This window comes from Ailuropoda melanoleuca, chromosome 15, assembly GCF_002007445.2.
Source record: "Ailuropoda melanoleuca isolate Jingjing chromosome 15, ASM200744v2, whole genome shotgun sequence".
Taxonomy (NCBI): Eukaryota; Metazoa; Chordata; class Mammalia; order Carnivora; family Ursidae; genus Ailuropoda; species Ailuropoda melanoleuca.
Genome location: NC_048232.1, coordinates 69,664,962 through 69,690,535, shown reverse-complemented (window position 1 = coordinate 69,690,535; position 25,574 = coordinate 69,664,962). Strand labels below are relative to the sequence as shown.

The following is a 25,574-nucleotide window of genomic DNA, read 5'->3' as shown; positions in this document are numbered from 1 at the left end:
ACAGTTCTCACCACTATCTTAAACTATGGTTTATACTTCAAACTTACAGTAATTTTATTTTATTTTATTTTTTTGAAGATTTTATTTATTTATTTATTTGTTAGGAAGAGAGCGAGAGAGCACAAGCAAGGGGAGCAGCAGGCAGAGGGAGAAGCAGGCTTCCCACTGAGCAAGGAGTCAGATGTGGGACTCGATCCCAGGACCCTGGAATCATGACCTGAGCTGAAGGCAGACACAACTGACAGAGCACCCAGGAGCCCCAAAGTTACAGTAATTTTAGACTCATTGTTAAATTTTGTCATCTGATGTGTTTATAAAGAAGCCCATATGTTTCTATATCATTAATTTTATTTTTAAATACTTTGATATCTATATTCCAATATAATTGGTTTCCTTTATAATCCCATGAATTTTATTTTAAGAATTTAAAACATTGTTTTGACAAAGGGTTCCTAAGTCTACAGCAGGTTGCCAAAGGGGTCCATGGCTCAGAAAAGATGAACTCCTATCTCAGTTCCTAAACACGTAATTTTCTTTCTCTTCCCCTCCCTCTCCCTCCTTCTCTTTCTCTTTCTCTCTCTCTCTCTTCTTCTCTTTCCCTCCCTCCCCTTCTCTCCTACAGTCTTTCATACAAGATGTTCCTTTTTCTTCAAACACTCTTCTTCCCACCTCACCAAAACACCCTTTGTCTGTCAATTCCTCCTTATCTTTCGGAACCAGCCATCCCTTTCTCTGGGAATTCTTTCACGATATCAAAGTCTGGTCCAGCATTCTCCTATAGGACCCCAAGCATCTGAACACCTCCAATATAGCACCTTCAACCGTGAATTATGCTCACTTACTTGCCCATCTCTATGACGACAAGGGCCCAGCCTGTGCTTTTCATCATTCTATTCCCTTAACCTTGCACAGTGCCTGGCACATCGTAGCCATTCTACATTTTTGTCACATCAATGGAAGAGGTTTGGTGCTCTCTTTCCTACAAAAAAGTATTTGCACAGCTGTGGCCAAAAGAGCTCCCACCCAACCCAACAAGAACACTGACCTGAATTTCTGGTTTTCCATCAACATATACAGTGCTGTTATTGACCATTTCCACGATGGCAACTCCAAGATTGCACCGGATCCCAAAGGAAATGCAGAATCCCAGCCCACTCATCATGGCAATGATGTAACGCTTGGGGAGGCCACAGCAGTGACAGTTGCAGAGTGGGGGCCTCTGCCTGGAGGTCTGCACTGGCCTTCCTTCTTCATTCAGCTCAGTGCTGTCTTCTTCCTCATTGGTCCCATCAATTTTTCTATAGTGGAAGAAAAATGGTTAGAGAAGAAAGGCCAGGATTAGAGAAAAAAGGAAATATATGAGGCAAAAAGAAAAGGTGTACAGAAGAAGAAAAATGGAAACCCAAAGTAGGATGCAGACTGCCTTTTAAAAAGTTATCGTCATGACAATAAATAATAACGGCTAAAATTACTGATATTCTGGATATCGTATTGCACTTTTATAGGCGTTAGGTCATTTAAAGCTCACAACAACTCCATGGCATAGATGGTGTTATCTTGCCATTATGTAGATCAGGAAACTAAGTCATCTGAGGTGGGATGCAAGTCCAAGTCCAAGTCTGTGTCCTCAGCAATATGCTTTACTGAATTTCCTGCTGGAAGAGTATTGACAGACTTCATCCACATTGCATGACCTAGCTGGACTATTGCACTTGACCTTGATTTTAGTATCATCTGGAGCTTACTAAAAAGATACACAGTAGAAAATCAATCCATTTGCAGATTCTTCCTCTTTATCTAAATCTTAACAAAATATTAGGTAGAGGTAGGGAAGCACATCTTCTATCACAGCACATACCCAGTTGGTTGTATATCCTTTCTTCCTAGGTGGTTCTTCTAAGGAGGTGATCCGATCCTCTGGCACCTTTTAACCAGATGCTAGGATTTTTCATTGACTTCTATAGGTTCAGATTACGTATGTCAATTACAGTGAATTTACCCTTTTTTTAAAAAAAAATAAAAAGGAATTGGACAAAATGAATGCTGTCAATTAAACATCTCACATATTGTAACCCTTCTGAGGATGTTGCTATGGCCCAGTTAAGGTCCAAGTTTTTGTAAAAATGAGCAAAACTTGTAAGTTTTCATGAATATTGAATTCAGTAATAAATAACTAATACAACGATTAACAGAATAGATTGAAGCGCAAATAATCTTCCCAACCAATCCGTAGAGAACATGATATTGGTAGCTTCTTAAGACTCAAGCAAAATCAGGTTCAAAGTATATGTATAGAGATTCAATTCAAGTATACTAGATTCAATTCAATCATCAAATATTTATTGAGTGCATGCTGTATGTCAGGCACTGTACCAAGTGTTGGGGAGCAATAAAGAATGTGACATGTTCTCTGCCTTCCTTCAGCTCTTAGCTGGTGAGGAAGAAAGAAAAGGAGCCATAATTACTGCATGATTCAGGTTTTGTTGAAATCGAAGCGAAGAGCAATGATAAAACAAGGGAAGGAGATTTCAATATTTAACTGAGCTCAGAGCGGTAGCTTAATAAATGGGTGAGCACACTGAAGTAACCAGAAGAGAACTGCAGCAACTTCTCAACGTACCTAGCTACCCACCTGCACTTATGCTGATGCATTCTACCTTTTCTTTTCTACCCAAAGCCAACCTCTCTTCAGATCTCACCCCCTCTCATCTACTCAAGGATATTGTTCCAGAAATTCCCACTCCCATAATTCATCAATTATTTTCTCCTCTCTACTGGATCATTTCTGTTGTCTACAAATATGTTCTTATTTCTCCCACATCAAAATTTAAAATAAAAACACTTTCTCCTCCAGCTACCCCCATTATCATCATCTTTTTTTTTTTTTTTAGAAAATTCGGAAGTCACTTTCTTCAATTCCCCACCTCCCATTCTCTCTTGGACCCATTCCAACCGGGTATCCCCCAACCTGTCCATCAAAATTGCTCTTCTTAAGGTCATCAACGCTTTCCATTGACCTTTGGCTCAATCCAATGGTCATCTTAGGTCTTCATGTAATCAGCCTATCAACACTTAACACAACTGATCACTCTTTCTTCCTTTATTTTCTCCCAAGAAACAACACTCATGTGCTCGTCCTCCTAATTCTCTGACCACACTTTCCACTTTGTCTCTTAAACTAATTCCCTATTTCCTTGACCTGTAAACACTGGGATGACCAGGACTCAGCTCACAGATCTCTTTTATTTTCTATCTACACTCTGTAGGTGATCTAATCCCATCTGTGGGCTTTAGATACAGATTCCAATTTTCATAAATAGACTTATTTGACATCTCCTTCAGCACACAATCAGCATCTCAAACTTAACATATCCAAACTGAGTTTCCCTAAAAAAATTTAATTTCTGAAATCTTTCCCATCCTAAGTAATGATAATTTTGTTCCTCTGGTTGCTCAGGCAAAAACCTTGAAGTCCTCATGGATGCTTTGTTTCTTCTCCACCCTATATCCAAACTAGGAGCCAGTGTGACTTAGTATGAATGTTTACTCTTCCACTTACTTAGCTGTGTGACTTTCATCTAGTTAACCTCTCTGGGCTTCTGTTCCTTCATCTGTAACCTAGGAATTATAAGAGTAGTTTCTCCTTTGTGGGGTTCTCAGGATTATCATAAGTGGATTATTATAGTTAGACCATTTGGAACAGAACTTAACACACGTTAAAAACTCAGTATATACCAGCTACTTTTATTACATTAATCCCCACAATCGCTTAATGAGTCCATTGTGTTAAACTGAGCATTGATGCCATGCATTGTCACTTATACTGATGTTCAAGAACCATTTGGATCACAGGACTATTTATAATTTGTAGCCCTGGTGGTCTACTGTTGCCCTTGCAAAACTTCCTAGTACTGGGTGTAGTCTGAGACTCTTCCTACCAAAATCTTTCCCTTTCTCCTATACAGATAACATCACAGTCCCATTATTTTCCCAGCCCCCTCAGCTCTTTCCCCATTTTCCCTCAATAAATCTTTTATGCATCTGTCCCTGTCTGTGTGCATGATGCCATCTGGGACATCCTAAGAGTGTCCAGAAGAAGGACATAATGGTATGGGGGGCAGAGAGAAAGGAAAGAGTAGTTTGATAAAAGGGAAGATAAACCCCAAGGAAGGAGGTATGGGCTCCCCAAGCAGCAGGACCTATAGCCGCCTGACCTTGAGCACTTCCTACAGCACTCCCCCAAGTTGGAGATAGGATGTGGGGAGCTGTGGAGAGGAGGCTTGGGCACTGGGTCACAATTTCCCTTGCCCCAAGTGCTAGTAGAGTCACCAGACTTCAAGCCACCATGCAACCAGGCGCAAACATGGATCAACCACTACAGGGACCCCTGAGTTGTTTGTGTGTCCCTTGCACAACCTAGTTGTGGCAGGAAGTGCCCACACACATCATCTGAAAGTTCATTTCCAACAGGCTCGGGCTCAGAGTCAGATTTGATTTAAGAACAGTAAAGTAGGGACACCTGGGTGGCTCAGTCAGTTATGTGGCTGTCTTCGACTCAGGTCATGATGTCCTGGGATTGAGTCCAAGCTCCTTGCTCAGTAGAGAGCCTGCTTCTCCCTCTGCCTGCTGCTCTCCCTGCTTGTGCTCTCCCTCAAACAAATAAAATTTTTAAAAAATAAAATAAAAACAGTAAAATAATGGAACATTTCTTGTACAGCCAAGCTCTGAGAGGAAGATTCTCAACCCCCTCCCCCTGTATGATGCGACAAGTCAGGCTTCACTGCCATCAGTCAACCCAGGTTTGATAGCCAGCTCTGCCACTTATGTACCAGCTGTGCGACTCTGGGCAAGGGCAGTTGGCCATTCTGAATCTCACTTTTCCTCATCTGTAAAATGAATGCGATATTCAGCTCACAGAGCTGTTGTTGGGATTAAATGAGCCTACACAGCAATGAGTAAAACACTACCTCCACAAATGAGCAGCAGTTGATTCAGTGTTAGAGCCTACACCATCCCTGATGTGTCCTAGGTCCTGGACACATTCCTCAGCTGGCCCATTTATCACATTGAGTTAGTTATTTGCTTCCATCAGCATAGTAGGTGTTGAGTAAATATTTGTTGATCTGAGAATGTGAATGAGTGAGTGAATGCCTCCCCAGGAGACATGAGCATGTTGAAGGCAGGAACCATTTCTGACTCATCTTTATTCCCAGGGCCCAGCGTACGGCCTGGACATAATTAATCCCTATTCAACTGAATGGAATTGGTGGATCAATTCCAGACTTCACTCCTGATTTGAAGCACTTACACATAGAGGTAAAGATCTGTTCACCCCCGCCCAGAAACAAGTTTGTTTGTTTGTTTTTCTGAAGAGGGTTGGGGTCATAAGGAGAAAAGGCGACTCCCTTCTTAAGAAGTGGAGGGCTTTAATTATCCAAAAGAGCTGTTCATCATATTAGGTGTTTTGGTGTTTGCCTGCACTTGGCCTATAAGATCAGAGAGCCGTCATGCTTGCCAGCGTAACATCTGTCTTGTTTCTCCAAACTCAGAGAGCTGCAGTCTGTGGGCTGCTGGCCCTTTACACACTAGGAAAGTACAAGCCCATTGTTCACAAACACGGTTGTCCAGTAAACATTTCAGCCCCAGGAGTCTGATTGCTGACCATGTGCTCACTAGCCTTTAGGCACTTACAGAACTACTTACTTACATCAAACGTACCCAGTAATTTTGGAGCAGGTTTGGTTTGGTTTTGTAGGCAATAAGGTCAACATTTGGAGCACAAAGTTAGCAGAATTTACAGATCATTTTATGGCTTTTTAAAATCCATTCACTTGCTCACTTATGGTAAGTATTTATTATGGGCTGAATTGTGTCCCCACTGTCCCCACCCTACATTCTTACTTTGAAGCCTTAACCCTCAGGAGCTCAGAATGTATTGGGACAAAGGGCCTTAAAGAGCAATTAAATGAAATTATATGGCTGGGCCCTAATGCAGTAAGACCAGCGTCCTTATAGGACGAAATTTGGGCACACAGACATCAGGACTGCATGTCCACAGAGGAAAGACCATGTGAAGACCCAGCAAGTAGGTGGCCTTTAGGAGAAAGCAAACTGTCGACACCTTGATGTTGGACTTCGAGTCTCCAGAACTGTGAGAAAATAAATTTCTGCTAAGTTTCCCGGTCTCTGGTACTTTGTGACAGCAACTCAAGCAGACTGATACAGTATTCTAATTGACCTTCCAGAAGAAGGTCATTTACTTCAGATCAGTGTTTACACAATCCTTAAGTTGCTATTCTGCTGGAAGAAGCAAGATGATTGAACCATACTGACTACGTTCTACACCAATACTGTGTGAGGTACATATTTATATATTATATATATATTTACATAATATATATGCACATACATATACATGTAAAATCTCCCTTAATCCTCAGAACAATCTTGAGAGGTAGAATTTATCCCCCTCTTACAGCTTGGGAGACTCAGAACACCTCAAAAACTTGCCCAAGAATCACCCAGCTGCAGTGGGTGAAGTGAAAACATAACCCAGACTGATACCAAGCCCACTCCTGCCAGTACGCCACAGGACCAAACCAGAAAGCACCTTACACATATTAGGTACTTCACCTAAGTAGACATTTTTAAAGGTTCTAGAGAAGGAATATTGAAGAAGGATGGAGGGAACATGCCTTAGAGTCAGACAAACCTGTGTCAAATGCTAAGTCTGGTATTTATCAGCTGTGTGAACTTGAGCTAGATACTTAACCTCTCTGAACCTCAGTTCCCTGAAAGGGAACACATAATGTGAGCACTAAATGAGATAAACTTTATAAAGCACTTAGTATCATTCCTAGCATTCGATAAATGATAAATGGTAACTTTTAAAGAAGGGAGGGGGTACTTAAAATCTGATGCCCAGAGCTAGTTTGGGATTTGAGATAGGATCTCATCAGCGTGGCTCTCAAGACATCAAATTCAAAAAGATCTCAATAAAATTCAACTCCTACCCAGTCAATACTGTCATACCACCTGCATTTTTGTAATTTTTAAAATTAATATTTCCCTCTTCCAATAGACCATAGTAAGTTCAAAGTCAGGAACCAAGTATCCCTAGCACCTGGCACAGTCACACAGATTTTGAAGCGTTAGCCTGTTTTTATTTTCCTCCTGGTAATTTCATCCTTTCCTGTCCCCTCATTCATGCAGAGAGTCAGTGCTTATTACCTAATCAGGGAATGCTAAGATGGACGATAAGGGAAATAAACAAACAAACAAACAAACAAACAAACCTGGTCTCTGTGGCTTTTTTATTCCAAAACCCTTAGCTTGCAGGTGACAGACAGCTCAAAGGCCAGTCTGGCCCATAGATATGTTTTGTTTGTATGGTTTGGGGTGTGTTTGTGTGTGTGTGTGTGTGTGTATGGTTTTTTCAGAATTTGGATTAATTTCCAGTTTAAAAATTAGGAGAGTACTCCCAAATAAAAACCAGAAAGATATGTTCAAGTCTTAAGCTCTGATATCTGTAAATAGGACTTTATTTAGAAATAGGGTCTTTGCAGATGTCATCAAGTGAAGATGAGGTTATATTGGATGAGGGTGGGTCCTTATCCAACGTCTGGTGTCCCTATGAAGAGGGGAATTTGAGCATAGACACAGAAGCTCAGGGAAGAAGGCCAGGTGACAACAGAGGCAGAGACTGGAATGATGTGAGTGTCTACAAGTCAAGGAATGCCCAGGGTTACCAGCAGCCACCAAAGAGGAAGAGGCAAAGATAAACCCTCCTTCAGAGGCTTCCCAGGGAGCGTGGTCCTGCTGACACCTTGATTTTGGACTTCTGGCCTCCAGAACAGTGGAATAATAAATAAATGTAAGCCATTCAGGTTGTGGTACTTTGTTACACAGCCTTAGGAAAAATGAATGCAAGAGGCCCATGACACAGGATTTAACATCTTGGCAAAGGCCAAAAGACATAGTTCCAACAAGCTAGTAGTGTGACTCTCAGAAGCTTGGACAAAGTAGAGATGACAAGGGCAGCCTGACAACTTCTCTTTCTAAAAAAAATAAATAATTGTGTATGATTTCTAGTCATTATCACATTGTGGGCAGAGATTAGCCACTACGATGGTTTTTAAAAATAACTCAAGAGTTTCTTGTGGGTCAGAAATTGAGCAGAGACCATCTTTGAAGTGGATTTGACTGTCTGTGACTTCTGCCTTTCAATTTGACCATGAGTGACTTCCCCTTGAATAAGAACCTAAAGATGGGGACCTGGAGAAGTCAGGTCATGCTTTAACAAGCACGTCCAACACCAATCCTCTTGCCATTCATGTTCATTTCAAAGGCAGAATAACCAAGCCTGCAAGAATATTCTTCTTTGGGTTCAGGGGCTCACTTTTTCTCCCTTCCTTCATTGTCCTATAAACCTAAATTATAGGCCTATTTCATGTTTTAATGCCTGTTACAATGACTACTGAATTTGATTGGACCATAGAGATGAATTAGTGAGGATTAAATTGGCTATCTTCTATTCCTTTAACTAAAATTTTGAAATCTGCTATTTGGAATATAAAATATGTATTTGGAATATATTTTCAATGTTAATCATACTCTTCAATAAATAGGTCCCCCTTTAGCTGGTTTTGTTGTTGTTGTTGTTGTAGTTTTAAGAGAGATGCCTGAACAATCATGGCAGATTATAGGAAAAGTAGATGGGCTATATGGATTTACTAAATAATGCAGAAAACCCATAAGCTAAATATATTCCTTAGGCAGCCTGAGGAATCACACTCCTTTACCAAGGCAGTGAGGAATGGGGCCACCAGCACCACTGAGCCTCTCAGCAGTGACTGTCCTAGGCAGATCCCATCTGACAGCAGGAGGTGCTATTCCAGAACTGGGCTCCCAGTGGCCGTCAGAAGCTAGAAGTCTGGAGTGGCAGAGGCCAGTGGCAGGACTTCAAGATCAGAGACAAGGGCAGCGAGGTCAGAATGGCATTTGAAGGATCTTCCTCACAGAACTGCAGCCATGAGATTGAACACAGAGCGTGGACACAGAGTGTGAGATCGTGGGGTTGCTCATGAACACACACCAGAGAGCTTCCACTTGGAAAGAGGCACTAAACAGCCAGTGGATGGCTGGCATGGCTGGTGGATGGTGGCCAGCTTCTGCTCTCAGCCACCCAGGCCTGGAGGAGTGGCGCGTGGGGTAGCCGTGGGAGCAGAGACAGAAGGAATGTTTGGGATCCCACTCACCATGACTGATGTAGCTACCACTGCTGTCATCCACAAAACTAATGCTGAGCCCCTGATGTGGGACAGTCCCTGAGGACACAAACCAGCGTCGTGGTGCCAAATTGTTTATATCAGACTCCTTCCACCTTGGAAAGGGTAGCAGTTCATCCTGACTGGGGGTTACATATATTCCACATATAAGCCTGCAAGTCTTGGCCAGCATCACCGCCTGAGGATTCCCAGAATCCTGATTAGCCAACATGGGATCCCACATAACATCACCTAAGACCCAGACACCCAGTTTATGGCAAAGGAGGTACAGCAGGGGGCACATGACAGTGGGATCCACTGGTCCAACCACGAGCCGCACGGTGCAGGAGCTGCGCCTACCAGAGCAAAGGAAGCCTCTTCAAGATGCAGCAGAGTCATCAGCTCAGAGAGGAATCCCCATGAAGATAGGGTGCTGTCCTTCAGGATGCAGTATGTTCCATAAACCAACAGTTATTATAATGGTGCTGTGGCCCCAATAGGCTGAATACATTGTCTGGGAAACACAGGGTGGAAGTGGGAGTAGACCACTTACCATCATACCCAGTAACTCACTTATGGACTATCTCATCTCTTCAACTTTAGACTCTGTGGGTCTAGGAGTCTTGGTGCCCAAGGAAGAATTCTTCCACTTGGGAATACAATGAAAATCCCATTAAATATAGCTACAACTGCTGCCCAGTCATGTTGGGGTCCTCATACCAAGACCAAAAGGCAAGGCCATGGGTCACCATAGTGGCGAGGCTGGTTGGTCCTGAATTGATCCTGACCCTTAGCCGGGGTAGCCTACAGTCAATGACTCACTGATGCACAGACATGAAAGACTGGCCCCTTTGCTTAAAGGGACAGCTCAGTGCCAGTGATGCCCCAGACCCTCCCACTGTGATCTGGCCCCTGTGCATACCTGAGATCACATCTTTGCTTGGTTTTCTCCTTTCCGATCTTGCTTTACTCCCTGCCTCCCAATTTCCGCCTCTGTAAATCACATCCTAGGCTCTCCAAATCCCTGTCTCAGGCTCTACTTTTAGGGAACCCATAGAAGTGGGGTAAAATGAAGCAAGGAAGAGAGATAGGGAGTGGGTGGGGGAGGGGGGAAGGAGAGCTTTCTCTTTAAATAGGATGGTCAGAAGAGTCCTCCCTGGGAGAATAAGCCATCAGGCAATTAGAGAAAAAACTTTCAGGGTGAAAAACTGGATGCAAAAGCTGGCACAGGCGTGGGTCTGGGGAGTTCCCATAAGAGTGCAGAGTGTGGCTGGAGTGGCGTGAGGCAGGAAAAGAAGGCCAGAGATGAAGTCAGAGTTCTCAAGTTCCACAGATCAGGTAGGGCCTTAAAGGCCATTGAAAGGATGCAGGCTTTAATTCTGAGAGAGGTAAGAAACCGTGGGGAGGTTTTGAGCAAGGGAGAGATGTGACCTTACTTTGCTTTACTAGCCTTACCCTGGTAAGTTGGAAGCCAAGTTGCCTGAAGTGGTCCAGGCAGAAAGTAAATGCTGTCACAGCCATTAGAACCCAGGCTCACCTGACCGCAGAGCCCACTCTCACACACTTGATTTTTGTCAATGGAGTAGACAGTGCATGCCTGGCACATAAGTTGAACACACAGTCACTGAATGCTGAGAGGGACAAAACACACAGGGATTGGCTCCATCTCTTTAAAGGGAAGATATAAATACTTACAAGGAGACCAGGCACCCCTTCAGTTCCCTTGGGAAATCTTCAATACTGCAACTCCCTAAATGAGTCATTAAGTTTCAACACAGTTAAGTGGGAAGAGCAAAGACACTTAGGTAGGGAGGTCACATAGTGTAATGACAAAGAGTGGTGGGCAGAGAACATCTGTTCTGAAACCCAACTCTGCCACTTACAAGCTGTGTGACCTTGGGTAACTTACTTAACCTCTCTGTGCCTCAGCTTTCTCAACTAAAATGGTCCTTAACTGCAATAGTCCCCACCCCATGGGGTTTAATGGAATTTAATGTGTTTACAGTGCCAGGAACAGATAATGCTTTCCATTAGTATTTTATTATACATAAGCAATTAGAGGACATCCATATTGCATGTAAGTTGAATAAATCTACATGTGAATTTCTAGGTATCAACTTCCAAATTTAATGCCTTTTATGTTGTCTGTTCCAATATTGGACTATACGTGAACGTATTCTTTCTTCCTATACTTCCGAAATATTATTGTACTTTTAGCTGATGAAATTGTTCAGCTGCTTTTTATCCATGACTCTTCTCCAGAAAGGCTGATAATGCCTGACTGTAATCAGCCCCATGTATGCACTTCAAAAGCTTCCCTATGCATCTGCCACTCCCCTGACCATGAGGAATGCTCAGTAATTAAAAAGCACCCCAAGATGGGTACCTGAGTGGCTCAGCTGGTTAAGCATTCAACTCTTGGTTTCCACTCAGGTCACGATCTCTGGATGGTGAGACCGAGTGTTGAGTAGGGCTCTGCGGTCAGCGTGGAGTCTGCTTGAGATTCTCTCTCCCTCGCCCTCCCCCTCTGCTCCTCGCTCTGCAATGCATGCGTGTGCTCTCTCTCCCTCAAATAAACAAATAAAATCTTTTTTAAAAAAGACACCTCAGGAATTCCATTTAGATGATGATTTCAGTATCAAGTATTAAAAGACATCGGTGATTGACACTGCTTGCTTAAGTTCTACCTTCTGAATGCTCGTCTACCTTACAAAACAGAAAACAGTTTTTTTCCGATTTTTTTTTTCCATCGGATTCTGCCAATTGGTTTTAGGTGAAAAAACAGCAAGGGGAGGGAATGTGTTCATTGTATACCGGGCTCTGGACAAGGCACTTGATACATAAATATCTTACAGACAAGGTGAACACCAAGTGTGTGTCACAGTTGGTCTCACTGGAGGAACCGTAATTCTGCAGCTCTGCCCAAAGCCTGTCAGAGCTTAGGGTCAACTTGGATTGCTAGTCAATTAGTGCCTTTTTTTTAACCTTCCTCTGCCAATAATTTCCTTCAGGATCATGGAAGGAAGGGGTTCAAGTTTGGCTCTATTTTTTCTCAAGTCATTCTATTATTAAGCCAACAGCGATAACATCTAACATGCATTTAGTGCATTCTGCTTTCCAAGTCCTGTTAGCCATTTTTCTATTGTATTGTGATTCACTTCCAAGGAAAACATTCAGAGTCCTAAACACATAGCTCAGTTTTGGGTTGAGGTCGTACAACTTGGAAATTATGAATTTTATTATATTCCTAAGCAAACCAATCTGGCAAACAAAAGAATTTTCAAGTGGATCATCTAATCAAACACTGCAAAACCAGCTCTTACAGTAAGTCTCTTACCGAAGAAAGTGATTCAATTTCAAAAAAGCAATTCAACTTAATGTTGGAAAGAAAATTCCTAACTGCTTCCTTGTCCAATATTGTATAAACTAAGGCACAGAGTTTGATGATTATAATGGTGGCTGTAGTCGACTATAGTTCAAAGTAACGGTTTTTGTTCCTGGCTTTGTCAGACTCCTTTGTCATCATAGTTGAATATGCCAATCAAGCCATTATGCCTCCTTTTTCGTTTTTAATCAAATGAACACCATCACCGTAAGACGGACATTACCTGGGGAGTGCGCAACACAAGGCTAAAACATTCTTAAAAGAAAAGGTCATTATCATCACTTCCTATGTTTGGCTGGTTTATCCTGCTGTCAGCTAGGTTTTTATCTATACATGATAATTCAGTGTGGGTCTAATTGAAACCTTTTTGTTTTTAATGTTTAAATTAATAAAGGGCTGAACTTAGTTCTCTTACTATGAAAGTTCAAGAGTGATACAGTGGAAATGTCACATTGACAGGAGCCCCTGTGTTATAAAACCCAAGGAATGGAATGAATCTCTGTGTGCCTAGAAACAGTCCTTTGCATGCTGAAGTTTTTTTTTAATTTAAGGGATATCATAAAAAGTTAAAAGGAGATGCCAGATGGCATTTTCACTCATCAGGATTAGAAATAGTCATTCAAACATATAAAAATATTATCAAGAGTATTTTTCACATTTATTTATATCTAAGGTTTTTAAAAAATCATCTTACCTTGTACATAAGGACTGCTTATAAATTCATCTATAAAACCTAGAAAGTCTATGTCTATAAAAAATCACAAATTAACAATGTCACATCAATTCATTCATTTGTGGCAAACTCTCCTAATAATAATGCATTTCACTTTAAAAAAAAGATTTATTTTTTGGTTTGGACAAAAACATTCATTTTAATGATGGTAGTACATAGTATTTTCTCACTGTAACCATGTAAGGTTTCTTTTTACTTAAATACTAATTTTTAAACATACTTTCTTCAAACTATTGTGTAACTATTCTCTTCTTTCAAAACCAATCAGCAACCACCTTATATAGTTTATATAACAAGCTGAACATATATCTAATTTTCATTTGTAGTGAAAAATTCTTAAAAATTATTTCAACTAAAAGCATAACCATGTAACAGGGTTCCTGATTTTGTCATTATTATTGAATTAACAGGAAATATTATCTCCCTATATCTTTTCTAATTCAATGCCGAACACACAATACGCAACATCACCATCTCCGGCAAGTACTAATACTGCCATATAAGCAGAATGCCTGTCTTGCTATTTTCCTAATTCAATCCTATATTTTCGATGCATCTTTTTTTTTTTTCCTCCAGGCTTAGTGTGTTGGAGCTAGAAGGGGCTCCAGAAGCCATCTAATCTGACCTACCACTCCTTTTTTAAAAGATGGCTTTTAAAATATGAAGCAAAGTCTTTGAAACATTGGCAATGTGAAACTACCCAGACATAAACCCAAAGTTTGCATTCAAACTTTACCTTTGTAAAATCCCCAACGAATCTCCCACGGCGTTCTTCACTCCTTCCTTTCCTGGTTTCAGAATTTTTTCTTTGAAGGTATCAAATGCTTTAAAAGGCATTTTGAATGGGTGAGGGGGACCTCCAAGCACTAACAGTTAAGTCTCACAAACTGTCATCATTTTTCATTTCCAGCGTGGGGACCACTCTGCTCTCCTCGAGGAGTAGCCTGAAGTCAGTTCTCATGGAGGTAACTACTTAACATCAAAAAGGAGATGAAATCCAGCCCAGCTCTTCCAAGATGAGACACCCCTCCCAAATCCGCCCCCAACAGAGGCCAAGTAATGTCTGGCTGGGAGTTCAGTCCCTTGAAAGCTACAAGCTCAGCAGTGCCTGTGGCACTGTCTCAGGCAGCCACTCTCAGGCTGAGCGCAGCCTCACTCCCTCCCTGGGGCTGCAGCTGGAGAGGCTCAAGTGGGCTCCAGCCCACGAGGTGTCCTGAGACCAGCAACAGCAACTGCAGCCTCTCTCCAGCCCCTCCTGCTGCTTCTGACCGCATCCCCCTCCTGCCTCACTCAGCCCGAAGCTCTCACTGAGTGATCCTTTCCAAGGTGATGCTATAGTAACCAGCACAATACCTGCCCCTCAGCCGCTGGGGCTTATTAATGGGCTGTCAGCCAGAGCAGACACCCGGGGTGAAGTGAATGAAGCATTTACAAGTCCTCTGCTTCTCTGAGGTCTAGCCTTACAGACAGGCTCTCAGCCACCACATTATGCCTCATGTGCCCCTCGTGGGAGCCATGGAACAGTTTTTCCGCCAGACACTAGTGTGGATGTGGTCCTTGGAGGAACACTTGCACTCCAGGAGGCTAAATGCAAGTACCTAGGAAGGAATTTATTTGCCTCTGATCAACAGAGCAGTATCTCTCAAGGTGTAGTGTGGAGGTGTCATCGGGGCCGCCTAACTGGAGGTAACTAAGCTGGTCCTAGTACTCACTTAGACCTCTTCCCTGGTCCTCACTGTCCTCAGGAGAGACCCAACTTCTTTATCATTTATCATGGCTCACAGGCCCTCCATGGGCCCCCAGCTTTGTTTCTTGTCACTGTGCTCTTCAGAGCAGCCCTTCACTGAATTCATCAAGCTCCGTACAGCCCCTGGGGTTTGCTCAAGCTGTACCCTCTGCCTGGGTAACTCTCCACACCCTTCGTCTGGGAAATGTCAAGGGATTCTTAAGTCTCACCAAGACATCTCTTCCTCTAGTACCCCTCATAGACAAGGTGTCCCTCCTCCACGCCCCCCAATCACCTGTCCTCTGCCCCAGTAGGACCTGGCAGATAGTGGGGTAAAACCTAAAGGGTTGTTGGACTGGGGTTAAAATATCACATGTTGCTCCCACGTTTATAGGCAGCAGGTGACACCTCTGTAAACGATGCTACCATGAAGAAGCAGCTTTTATCTGCAAAGCTCCAGTGCTCCAATCTCCCAGCCTGAATGTGCCTGACAGATGCTGTGCTGTAGGCTCTCAAATTCCCCAAAAGTCATGTCCACAGGACCGGTCACTGCCATTTGCAAGCTGCAGTCCCATTCTTCAAGATTTGACTTAAGTTACCTAAATCAGAGCTGGATCCTTGGTAAATTAATAACAATAATAATATAATTAATACAATAATAAACAATAATTATTATCATGGCTAATATTTTATCGAGCTCTCTCTATAGTATAAATTCTGTTAAGCAGACTTCATGTATGATCACAATCTTCCCAACACTGCTTTGTGATTAGTAACTCATTTTTCCCAATTTCATTAACAGGCAACTAAGGCAAAGAGATTAAACTCACCAGGTTTCAGATCCAAACAGCCTGGATCCAGCTGTTCTCACCTGTCTCTGTGTCTCTCTCTCCTCCCCGTCACACCCTCCACATCGCCTCCTCTGACTTTACTAAGGTATATTTTGTATATTATATGGTTCATCCATTTCAAGTGGACAATGATTTTCAGTAAATTCACCAAACTGCGCAATATGGTGGTTATTGTGTGCTTACGCTAAAGCACAAAGCACAAAAACATCCCTTATATTCACTGTTAATCCCCATCTCCCACCCGCACTCCCAGTCCCGGGCAACCATTAATTTATGTTCTATCTCTATAGATTTGTCTTTTCTGGACACTTCATATAAATGGAATCATAAAATATATGCTCTCCTACGTCTGGCTTCTTCCACTTAGTAATTTTGAGGTCTGTCCAAGTCACATTCATATCAGTAGTTGTTCCTTCTTTTCTGTGCAATATTTCAGTATATGGACTTACCACATGATTGTTGACTTACCTATCCCTTGACCTGTTGATGGACATTTAGGTTGTTTCCAATTTCGGGTCATTATGTACAAAACTGTTAAGAACATACCCGTGTAAGTCTTTGCATGGACACATCTCTTCATTTCTCTTGGGTAAATACCAGCAGTGAAATTGCTGGGTCATATCATAGGTATATGTTTAACTTTTTTAGAAACTGCCAAATTATTTTCCAAACTTGCTGCATTATTTTACATGCCCACCAGTGTGTATGAGGGCTCCCATTTCTGCACATCCTCACCAATATTTGCTATCTTTTTTAGTATAACCCTTCTAGTGGGTATGAAATGATATCTCATTGTTTTAATTTGCATTACCCTGATGACTAAATGACACTGACCTTTCCATGTGCTTATTAGCCATTTTTATGTCTTTTTTGGTGAAATTTCTGTTCAAGTATGTTCACCATTTTTTTTTTTAAGATTTTATTTATTTACTTGACAGAGACAGAGACAGAGACAGCCAGCAAGAGAGGGAACACAAGCAGGGGGAGTGGGAGAGGAAGAAGCAGCCTCATAGCACAGGAGCCTGATGTGGGGCTCTATCCCAGAACGCCGGGATTACGCCCTGAGCCGAAGGCAGATGCTTAACCGCTGTGCCACCCAGGCGCCCCCACCATTTTTTAAATGAGATTTTTGTCTCATTATTGAAGTGTCTATGTTTTTGATCCTTTTTCAGCATATGTGTTTTGCAAATATTTTTTCTTGGTCTGCCATTTGTCTTTCCATTTTCTTCATGCTATATTTTGAAGTACAAAAAATGTTTAATTTTGATGAGGTCAAATTTCCATTTTTTCTTTTATAGACTGTGCTTTTGTTTATATACCTAAGTAATCTTTGACTAACCTGAAGTCTTGAGGATTTTCTCCTATTTTTTCCTCTACAAGTTTCATTGTTTCAACTCTTACATTTAAGTCCATGATCATTCTGAGTTCATTTTTATATATGGTGTGAGGTACACAACTAAATTCATCATTTTCCATGTGGATATCCACTTGTCCCACCACCATTTGTTAGAAAATCTATCCTGGATTAATTGCCTTGGCACTTTTGTCAAAAAACCACTTGAACATAAAGATCTATTTCTTGACCTTCAATTCTTTCTATTGATCTTCATGTCTGTCCTTATTCCAGTATCACACTGCCCTAACTGTAGTTTAATAAAAGTGTTGAAATTCAAAAATGAAAGTCCTTATTCTTTTTTTTTAATTGTTTTGGTTATTCTAAGTCTTTTACATTTCCATATAAATTTTAGAAGCAGCCTGTCAGTTTCTGCAAAAATTCTTGTCAGCCCTGTGCTCTTAAAAGGACAGTTTCTGGCCACCAACCTTGCCACCCACAAACCGTCAAGTCTGAGAATGCTAAGACCCCAGGACATCACACATCCAATCACCCCACCAAGTCTTTACCTGTTTCCAAAAAAGCTCGCTCATGCATCAAAAGCAAATACAATCACGATATGATAAGCACACTCTCTCGCTACAGAAAGCATCCACTGGTAGAACTTCTAACCCACTTCTCAGTCCCTAGATACTCTTAGATTACGTATCTCTTAGAGCACACCATGGAAGCAGTACCAGACAGAGACCACATAAACACCTTTCTGAAAACACTAACCATACCTAAAGAATTGGCTTTCATGTTGTTCATGGAACACACAGAAGTCTACAAAAGTTTCTTGGTGGTGATTTAGATGGTTGATAATGGTAATAACGAACCTTTCTGGAGTAGTTTCTAGTAGTAGTAGTAGTAGTTTCAGACTTTAAGCACTCAACTCATGTAGCCCCCACAATGACCCTCTGAGGGAGGTACCATTACTGTGCCATCTACAGATGAGGAAACAGAGGCACAGAGAGGTCAGGTAAACTTGCTCAAGAGCACACAACAAAGAAACTAAGCAGAGATGGGAGACGAACCCAGGAAGTGTGGCATCAGAGCCTGTACTTTCAGCTTCCACACTCGAACTGTTGATAATAGAGACAAGAGAATATAAAGCCAGGCTTTAAAGAACTGAGGCTCATTTTATTTATTTGTTGTTTTTCTTGAAGGCCTACTACGTGGCAGGCCCTTTTGAGGCATCGTGAAAGGCTGAAATGTGAAACGCCTCTTGAAGGAACAAATCAACCAGGAAATGAGTCCGTGCAGCATAGTGAGTGCCACGTATGGAGTTATGGGAGCACAGGCAAGGACACCTCACTTGGCTTGCCAATGGGGAATGAGAGAGGGCTTCCTAGATGAGGGAGGTGGTAGTGTTACTTTTCACGGATGAGAAAGTGAGGCAAACAAGAGAAAAAAATGTGGGAGCAAAGAGAGAGAACATGGCATCTGAGGGTAACTCCCAACTTTCAGAATTGGGTGAGTGTGTCATGTGGTGGAAAACAGAGCCAGAGTGACGATCTTGAACTTTATATAATTCAGGTGTTAAACATTGGATCCCCATCTCAAATAGCAAATAGTGTAAAGATACAAGAAATGATGTGTGGAACAGAACCCCCTGAGGGCCATGAAACAAAAAGCTTTGGTTTGTTTTGGGATATGTAGACTGAATGTTTATTAGAAAAGATTCCCGCCATCGGCATGTATTCGATGATTTCCTGGCATCATCCTGCACCAAACAAGTCTCTTCCCTTAAAGAAAATATTAACTAAGATCTCTTTAGAAATACTTGTCCAGATAACAGCAATTCCTCATTCTCAGGGAACTTTGGCCCCTTTTATGGTGCTAGGCCTCTGTATACTCTATAATGTTTCCTATCTCCCCTGACCACTGCTGGCTCCTAAGCCAAACTGAGGTGGTCAGATGCCAGATTCTCCTGGTAATTTAACTTGGGAATTGAAAGACTGCTAGTTCATTGTGCAGGACCCAGGGCTGTAACTATGGAGTGGCTACATTCACCTGTGGACTGGAGATGCAGAGAACACTGGTCTGGCAAAGAGAGGAATGAAACAGAATGAAATTTTGCCAGGGAATGTCTCTGCTTATAATGGCCTTCCAGTTCCTGTCTGTCTAGACCCAGCTGTCCTTCTACCCTTGGGTTTCATGAAATACCCACACCCTTATAACAAATTGACCTTTTGCAACCTACTCTAGTTAAGACAGCTTCTGCTCCTCATGGATAAAGAATTTTGACTATTGCAATGCCTTAAAACCCAAATCCTATAATGCTAAGACTGCCTCTACCTACACCCTACAGGCAAGCCTGACTGTCCAGTGTAATAACAGGTAGGATTTCTAGTCCCCAACAGTGAAAAGAGTAGAGCTCATGGGCTGCTTATGAGCCAACATTCCAAACTACCTGGGATGGGGGGGGGCGGGGTAAGCAAACAAATCTCAAACAATCTGAAGAGAATTATTCAAGAACATAATTCCATCAAATCCAATCAAAGTGTTAGGTGGAGAATTTTAACCAGGCTTAGAGCTAATAACCAAGTTAATCACCTTTTCAGATAAGAAACTTCATAAGGTCATCAAAAACTAATGATGTACTGTATGGTGACTAACACAACATAAAGAAAAATAATAATAATAAAATAAAAAAGAAAACAGAAAAGAAACCTCATAAGGAAACAAAGGTAATGAAGAAAACTAATCATCTTGAGGTCCCTTCTCTCCTGAATCCTGTGCCAGCTTGTCCAGCCAATAATCCCCTTCTCCACCCCAACTCCACACTCCTCCTACCCATCCTCCATTACATACTGAGACCAGAATAAAAATTTCTATTTTTTCCAAGACCTCTCTCAACCTTTTACAATTTAAAACTATATTGTTGATAACTATCAGTACTAATCAGAATGTATATAAAATGATTTTTTTATCACACTTCCATATTTAACATTCATTCTTTTATTAATAGTCAAGGTTATATACAAAGCCATTTCAAGTATCTCATTTGATTCTCACAACAGCCCTGTGGTACACATATGGATATCAAGACTCAATTTTGCCCAAGGCAACCTGACTAGTAAAATGTGGAGATCTGGGGGTAGGTCCTTAAACCCATTTCCTAAGCTTGTAATACCACAGTACACAGTACACTGTGATCCTATAATCCTACTATGGATACTGAAGACTGCCTTTAACTTAACTCAGGAAACGTGTACTCAAAATCTTTGTACCTTTAAAAATGCCATTGAGGGGTGCCTGGATGGCTCAGTCCACTAAGCGTCAGACTCTTGATTTCAGCTCAGGCCACTAGCTCAAGGTCTTGACAGCAAGCCCCGAGTCAGGCTCTACACTGAGCATGGAGCCTGCTTAGAATTCTTTCTCTCCCTCTCCCTCTGCCCCTCCCCCACCTTGTGCTCTCTCTAAAAAAATATAAATTCTACCTCTGAAACTCATAATCTACTATATATTAAATTGAATGTAAATAAAAAATTAATGGGGTGCCTGGGTGGCTCAGTCGGTTAAGTGCTGGCCTTCAGCTCAGGTCATGATCCTGGGGTCCTGGGATTGAGCCCCACATTGGGCTCCCTGCTCAGTGGGAAGCCTGCTTTTCCCTCTCCCTCTGTCTGCCTCCCCTGCTCGTACTCTTGTGCACACTCTCTTTCTCTCAAATAAATAAAATCCTTTTTTAAAAAGTTAATTAATTAAAAATAAAGAAATAAATACATCATTGAGCACCTAACTATGGGTAAGCTTTGTGCAGCTACTGTGGAAATTTTAGAAATAAATAAAACTAGGCGCTGATTTTTGAAATTACACACTCAGCTGTTGGCTTTCACTAAAAAGTTCCACCAAAAAGTAGGGCCAACCAATAGTGAAATCACGAGAAATTGACATAGAAACACCGATGTTCTAGCCCCTGGATTAAGACTGCCACTATCTACCCAAGTGTGGTAAGATATCCTTTCTAAGGTTAATGGGAACCTTTAGCCCATTCTATAGTAATTGCTTCCTTATCTGACTTTCTGACTTGAGTTTCTTGATATCATTTTATTCTCACAAAGTAGAATGATACAGTATATACACAAAGTAGAATGGCCAAATAGATATTATCTCCATTTTACAAGTCAGGAAACTGAGGCTGAAACTCAATTAACTTGTTCAAAGTTGCAGTTTGTGGTGGAGCCAGGATTTAAACCTATCTGATTAAAAATGTTCATTAGGCCCTGCTGCTTCAGGTCCATAAATAAAGCATTGTTGGTCCCGTTATTTCAGCTCATTGTGAGTTGGGTACTAGAAGTCAATTAATTTGGCTCTATGTTCCTAATTTACAGGAATATAATTTTATAACATTATAAAATAAAATACATCTCCATATACTTTGCTACTACATGGACACCCTGGAAACATATCCAATTCTATTTTTGGTTCATCATTGCAACTGCCTAAGTATTAGGTGTCATTAATTTTTTCCCCAATTAATGAAAATTTAAAAGAAGGTCAAATAATAAAAATATAGAAAGGCAGATGTCCACATACTATGGAATAATTTCTAAGTGTTTCACATTTTTCATAGAAGAATTTACTCATGACATGAATTCCTTATATTTATGAAGCACTTTTAAGTTCATTCTTAACTGCTTCTTTGATCCCTGTAACTACCTAGAGGACCAGGTTGGGCAGACTAACCCACTTTACTATTGAAGCCAACAGCACAGAGAAGATCAATGACGTACTTAGCTCTTTTGAGATACTGGGCAGAATTGCACAAGAAATCGTACCCATATATTCATCTGCTAGCTGTCACTGGATGCCTTTAACAAATTATTTATCATTTCATCTCGGAGAATCCCATTCCCCACAGCCCCCAGCACAAGACAATTATCAACTCTCAAGTCAGTTTCCTGGCTATAAAGATAATTTGCTTTTCTTTAACATGTGCTATTGTCTGGACACTCCTGAGTATATATTGGTTCAGACTCAGTCTGATGTCCCCATTTGTAAGTAATTAGGGAAATACTGGTTCATTTCGTCCATGGAAACACTTTCCAACTCTGCCTTACACACAATGAATGGTGACTTGAAAAAAAGATTCAATAGCTTAGGTTGTGTCCAAAGCCAAAATAACCTAGACAATCTGATAAAATAGCAAATGCAGTTGCATCATACTAAGGCAACCTGAAAATGTGAGCAGAAATCAAGATCAGAGAGGATATTTTGAAGAATTTTTCACCACCTTCACTTTTCAAGTACAGATGGAACCCAGAGTGTCCATATAATTTCAATAAATGGAGTGGCTAACAGGGTTCATACTTAGGGCATAAAGAATCACGATGAAAACAGACCTACAAACCTTGGACGCGTACTTCTTGTGAGGTCCTATCCTTCTCAGAAATTCAATACTAGAAGACAAATATTCTTATCAATCTATCACAGCCTGCTGGTGTTCAAAAAAATGTACCTGCAAAAGTGTCAATGGAATAGACCGTTAATTGGGAGACAGTGACATCTTCTGGTAGTTTATAGACTAAATACATTTTTGCCAGACATTTTTTCCCCCTGGAAACCAGCCACTGTAATTTTAAAGGAATAGATTTACTTACCTATTTGGTATACCTTTATTGTACCCACAAGTGCAAATTCTTAAATTTCTGAAATGAATGAAACATAAATTAGCCAAAAAGTTTATTAATGCTCACTTACTTGCTCCTTGCCCTGTCATCCCTGGGTTCATCTAATATGGAAGGTTTTAAGTAGCCAATGTTAATTCCACTTTTCCTGGTAATCAAATCATTTAATCAGACTTTCCATAATTCAAGCATTTTCATAGAATCTTAAAATTCCAAAAACCCTGCTCACTATTCCCCTCTTCAGTGTACACAACTTAATTTGGGGAAATGTGATCCCTAAAGTAATCATATGATAACATCAAAAACAATTTTTAAAAGATGGCATAAACAAATCACTGCAAGCACTGTTGGTGGGAAAAAAAAAAAAAGGGCGACATGCAAGGCTGACTTCATGTCTTATCTCTTGAGGAAGGCTTCCACACTCCTAGTCTAGGTTGGACTTGTCTCCTATGTAGTTCTGTCATGTTACTGTCCTGTAATGGTCTGCTTACTCAGCTATCTTTATAACTACAGTGCAAATTCCTTGAGAGCAAGGCCTATATCTCATTATATTTGTGTCCCAGAAATCTCACTTTGCCAAACCTATAACCTATTTTTTGGCTTATTTTTTGAAGGCTGTATTGAAACCATGCTAGGTGAGGTTTCTGTTCTTCATCAAACAAATATTTTAGAAGCCTATGTCCATCATTAGGAAGATGAGGATATCTATTGAGCACCTACTATGTGCCTGGAGTCTTGCCAGGTACTTCACACATGTTTACTTCATTTAATCCTAATAAGCCTGTAAAGCATGATCCTCGTTTTATGGCTGGGAAAACTTATTGTGGTCAGCCAGTAAAAGAGACAATATTTAAACTCATTCATTCCATATATTTATTTATACACTTATTCCAAAATGAGAATTTCTAAAGAAATGCTACAAAACTGCAAAGAAAAAAAAAAGGAAATCAGAACAAAGGAGAAAGAAGAATTTAAAAAATCAGGTAGAACCAAAAAGCAAACACTAAATAGTACATACTATTAACATATTATACATTTGCTACAAGTAGACTGCAAATTTGGCTGAACTTCCTAGCTGTTAATATGTGATTTGTTACATTATTCAGAAACATTCTTTCAAAGATAAGCACAAACCAGTTACTTAGAAGCTCATTTACTCCTGAACTGAAACCTGAAATTTCTCCTATGGGTTCTCAAAGAAGCTATTATATCTTAGAGTGAACCAGTGTCATCTCTGGCATGAATTTAAGCTTCACAATACAGTCCAAAGCTAAGTGTGGTAAAGGAACTTGATGCGTAGCCAAAGGTGCCCCAGACACAAAGGTTTCCATAGAGGGCTTAATTTCATTCACAATTTCTAGAGAAATGGACCTAGATTACTCAATTTTTTGGCCTCTTCCATAAACACTTCTCAAAAATGAGATTCTCAACGTTGGGCAATAGAGTTAGAGGTTGTTCTCTGACAAGCACCTGGGGCACGGATATTATTGCTGATTAAGGGCATGTGCATATATAATCAATGGTCCTGGGGGAGAGAGGACATCCCTTTGAAAGTGAACAGTCTAATGAGGATACTGCTTCAGGGAGAGGCCTTTCCCCCTCTTCACAATAGTGATCTTAAGAGTAGCTACTGTTAGAGACAAGATTTTCTTAACAAGTATGGATCTGTTTCAATCCATGAACAAATGTATAAATCATGCCACCTCCATATTTTTTTTAAAAAGCGTACCCCAAAATACCCCAACTTTATCTGGCTCCAAAGTCCTATGCACTCTGTATGCTCCTAGTGTGCCCCTGAAAATGCCCTGAATTGGACTTTCATTTGATCATTGCCTTTAGAAAAACTGGCAAGTTTAAGGACAGAGACTTAGAAGAGACCTGAATAAATGTTGATTCCTACCTTCAAACTCTAGACATTAAAGTCCCAGTCTCATTGACTTATTTATATGGAAGCCAAACGCTGACCTTCCTACCAGCCTAGGTCACCAACAAAGGAACATAAACAAAAAGTAGAAGGAAAAAGATAAAAATTGGAACTGCATCAAATAGGTATAATTAAAGTAGCTAAACTATATTTCCACTATGACCACATTTCAAAAGAACTTTTAGGAAGGAAAGTTTTAATATAGTCTAGGTATATATAATCAACCCCACTATCACTTTTGCTAGCAGCATAAATATATATCATATGGCCCCATTTTTAAATGGCTTAGAAACAACAGTTGTCAAATCACTAAGTTGTATACCTGAAACTAATGTAACATTGGGTCAACTTTATAGCTCAATAAAAAAAAAACTGAATATTTTAAAATTTTAAAATAAAATGGCATAGTAGATTCAGGAGTCCATCAGTGAGGGTGAGGTCAGGAGAGAACCCACACCAGGTATTTGAATGGGGAAATTTTAAAAATAATTGTTACATAGCGGAAGGTGGTTAACTTATTAAAGGGAAAGAAGAGAACTCTAACCTTAGAACACAGAAGTAGCAGTTGCAGAAAAAAAGCAACTACTACCTCTAGGCTGAGAGAAAGTGAAAAAAATAAGGAACTAAAGACAGCTGTCTGAGGGAATGGCTGAGCTGTCAGGGAAGCAGCCCACTGGAGCTGCT

The 25,574-nt window shown here is 40.8% G+C and overlaps 1 protein-coding gene across 2 annotated transcripts in view; it reads right to left on the bottom strand.

The window, feature by feature from the left end:
• Window positions 1–23,870, bottom strand: part of SLC17A8 (solute carrier family 17 member 8) — a 54,513-nt gene extending 30,643 nt beyond the window's left edge. Inside the window, exons 1-4 of one of the 2 annotated variants that reach the window (XM_002928487.4) lie at window positions 22,940–23,870; window positions 22,690–22,797; window positions 14,121–16,492; window positions 1,046–1,298 (exon numbers count right to left, since the gene is read on the bottom strand). In XM_002928487.4, coding sequence (XP_002928533.2) covers window positions 1,046–1,298; window positions 14,121–14,221 — 354 coding nt within the window. In that variant the 5' untranslated portion in view covers window positions 14,222–16,492; window positions 22,690–22,797; window positions 22,940–23,870. Of the gene's footprint in view, window positions 1–1,045; window positions 1,299–1,528; window positions 16,493–22,689; window positions 22,798–22,939 lie in introns of both variants that reach the window. The other variant, XM_034644374.1, reaches the window with a different exon arrangement.
• Between the last annotated feature and the right edge of the window lie 1,704 nt (window positions 23,871–25,574).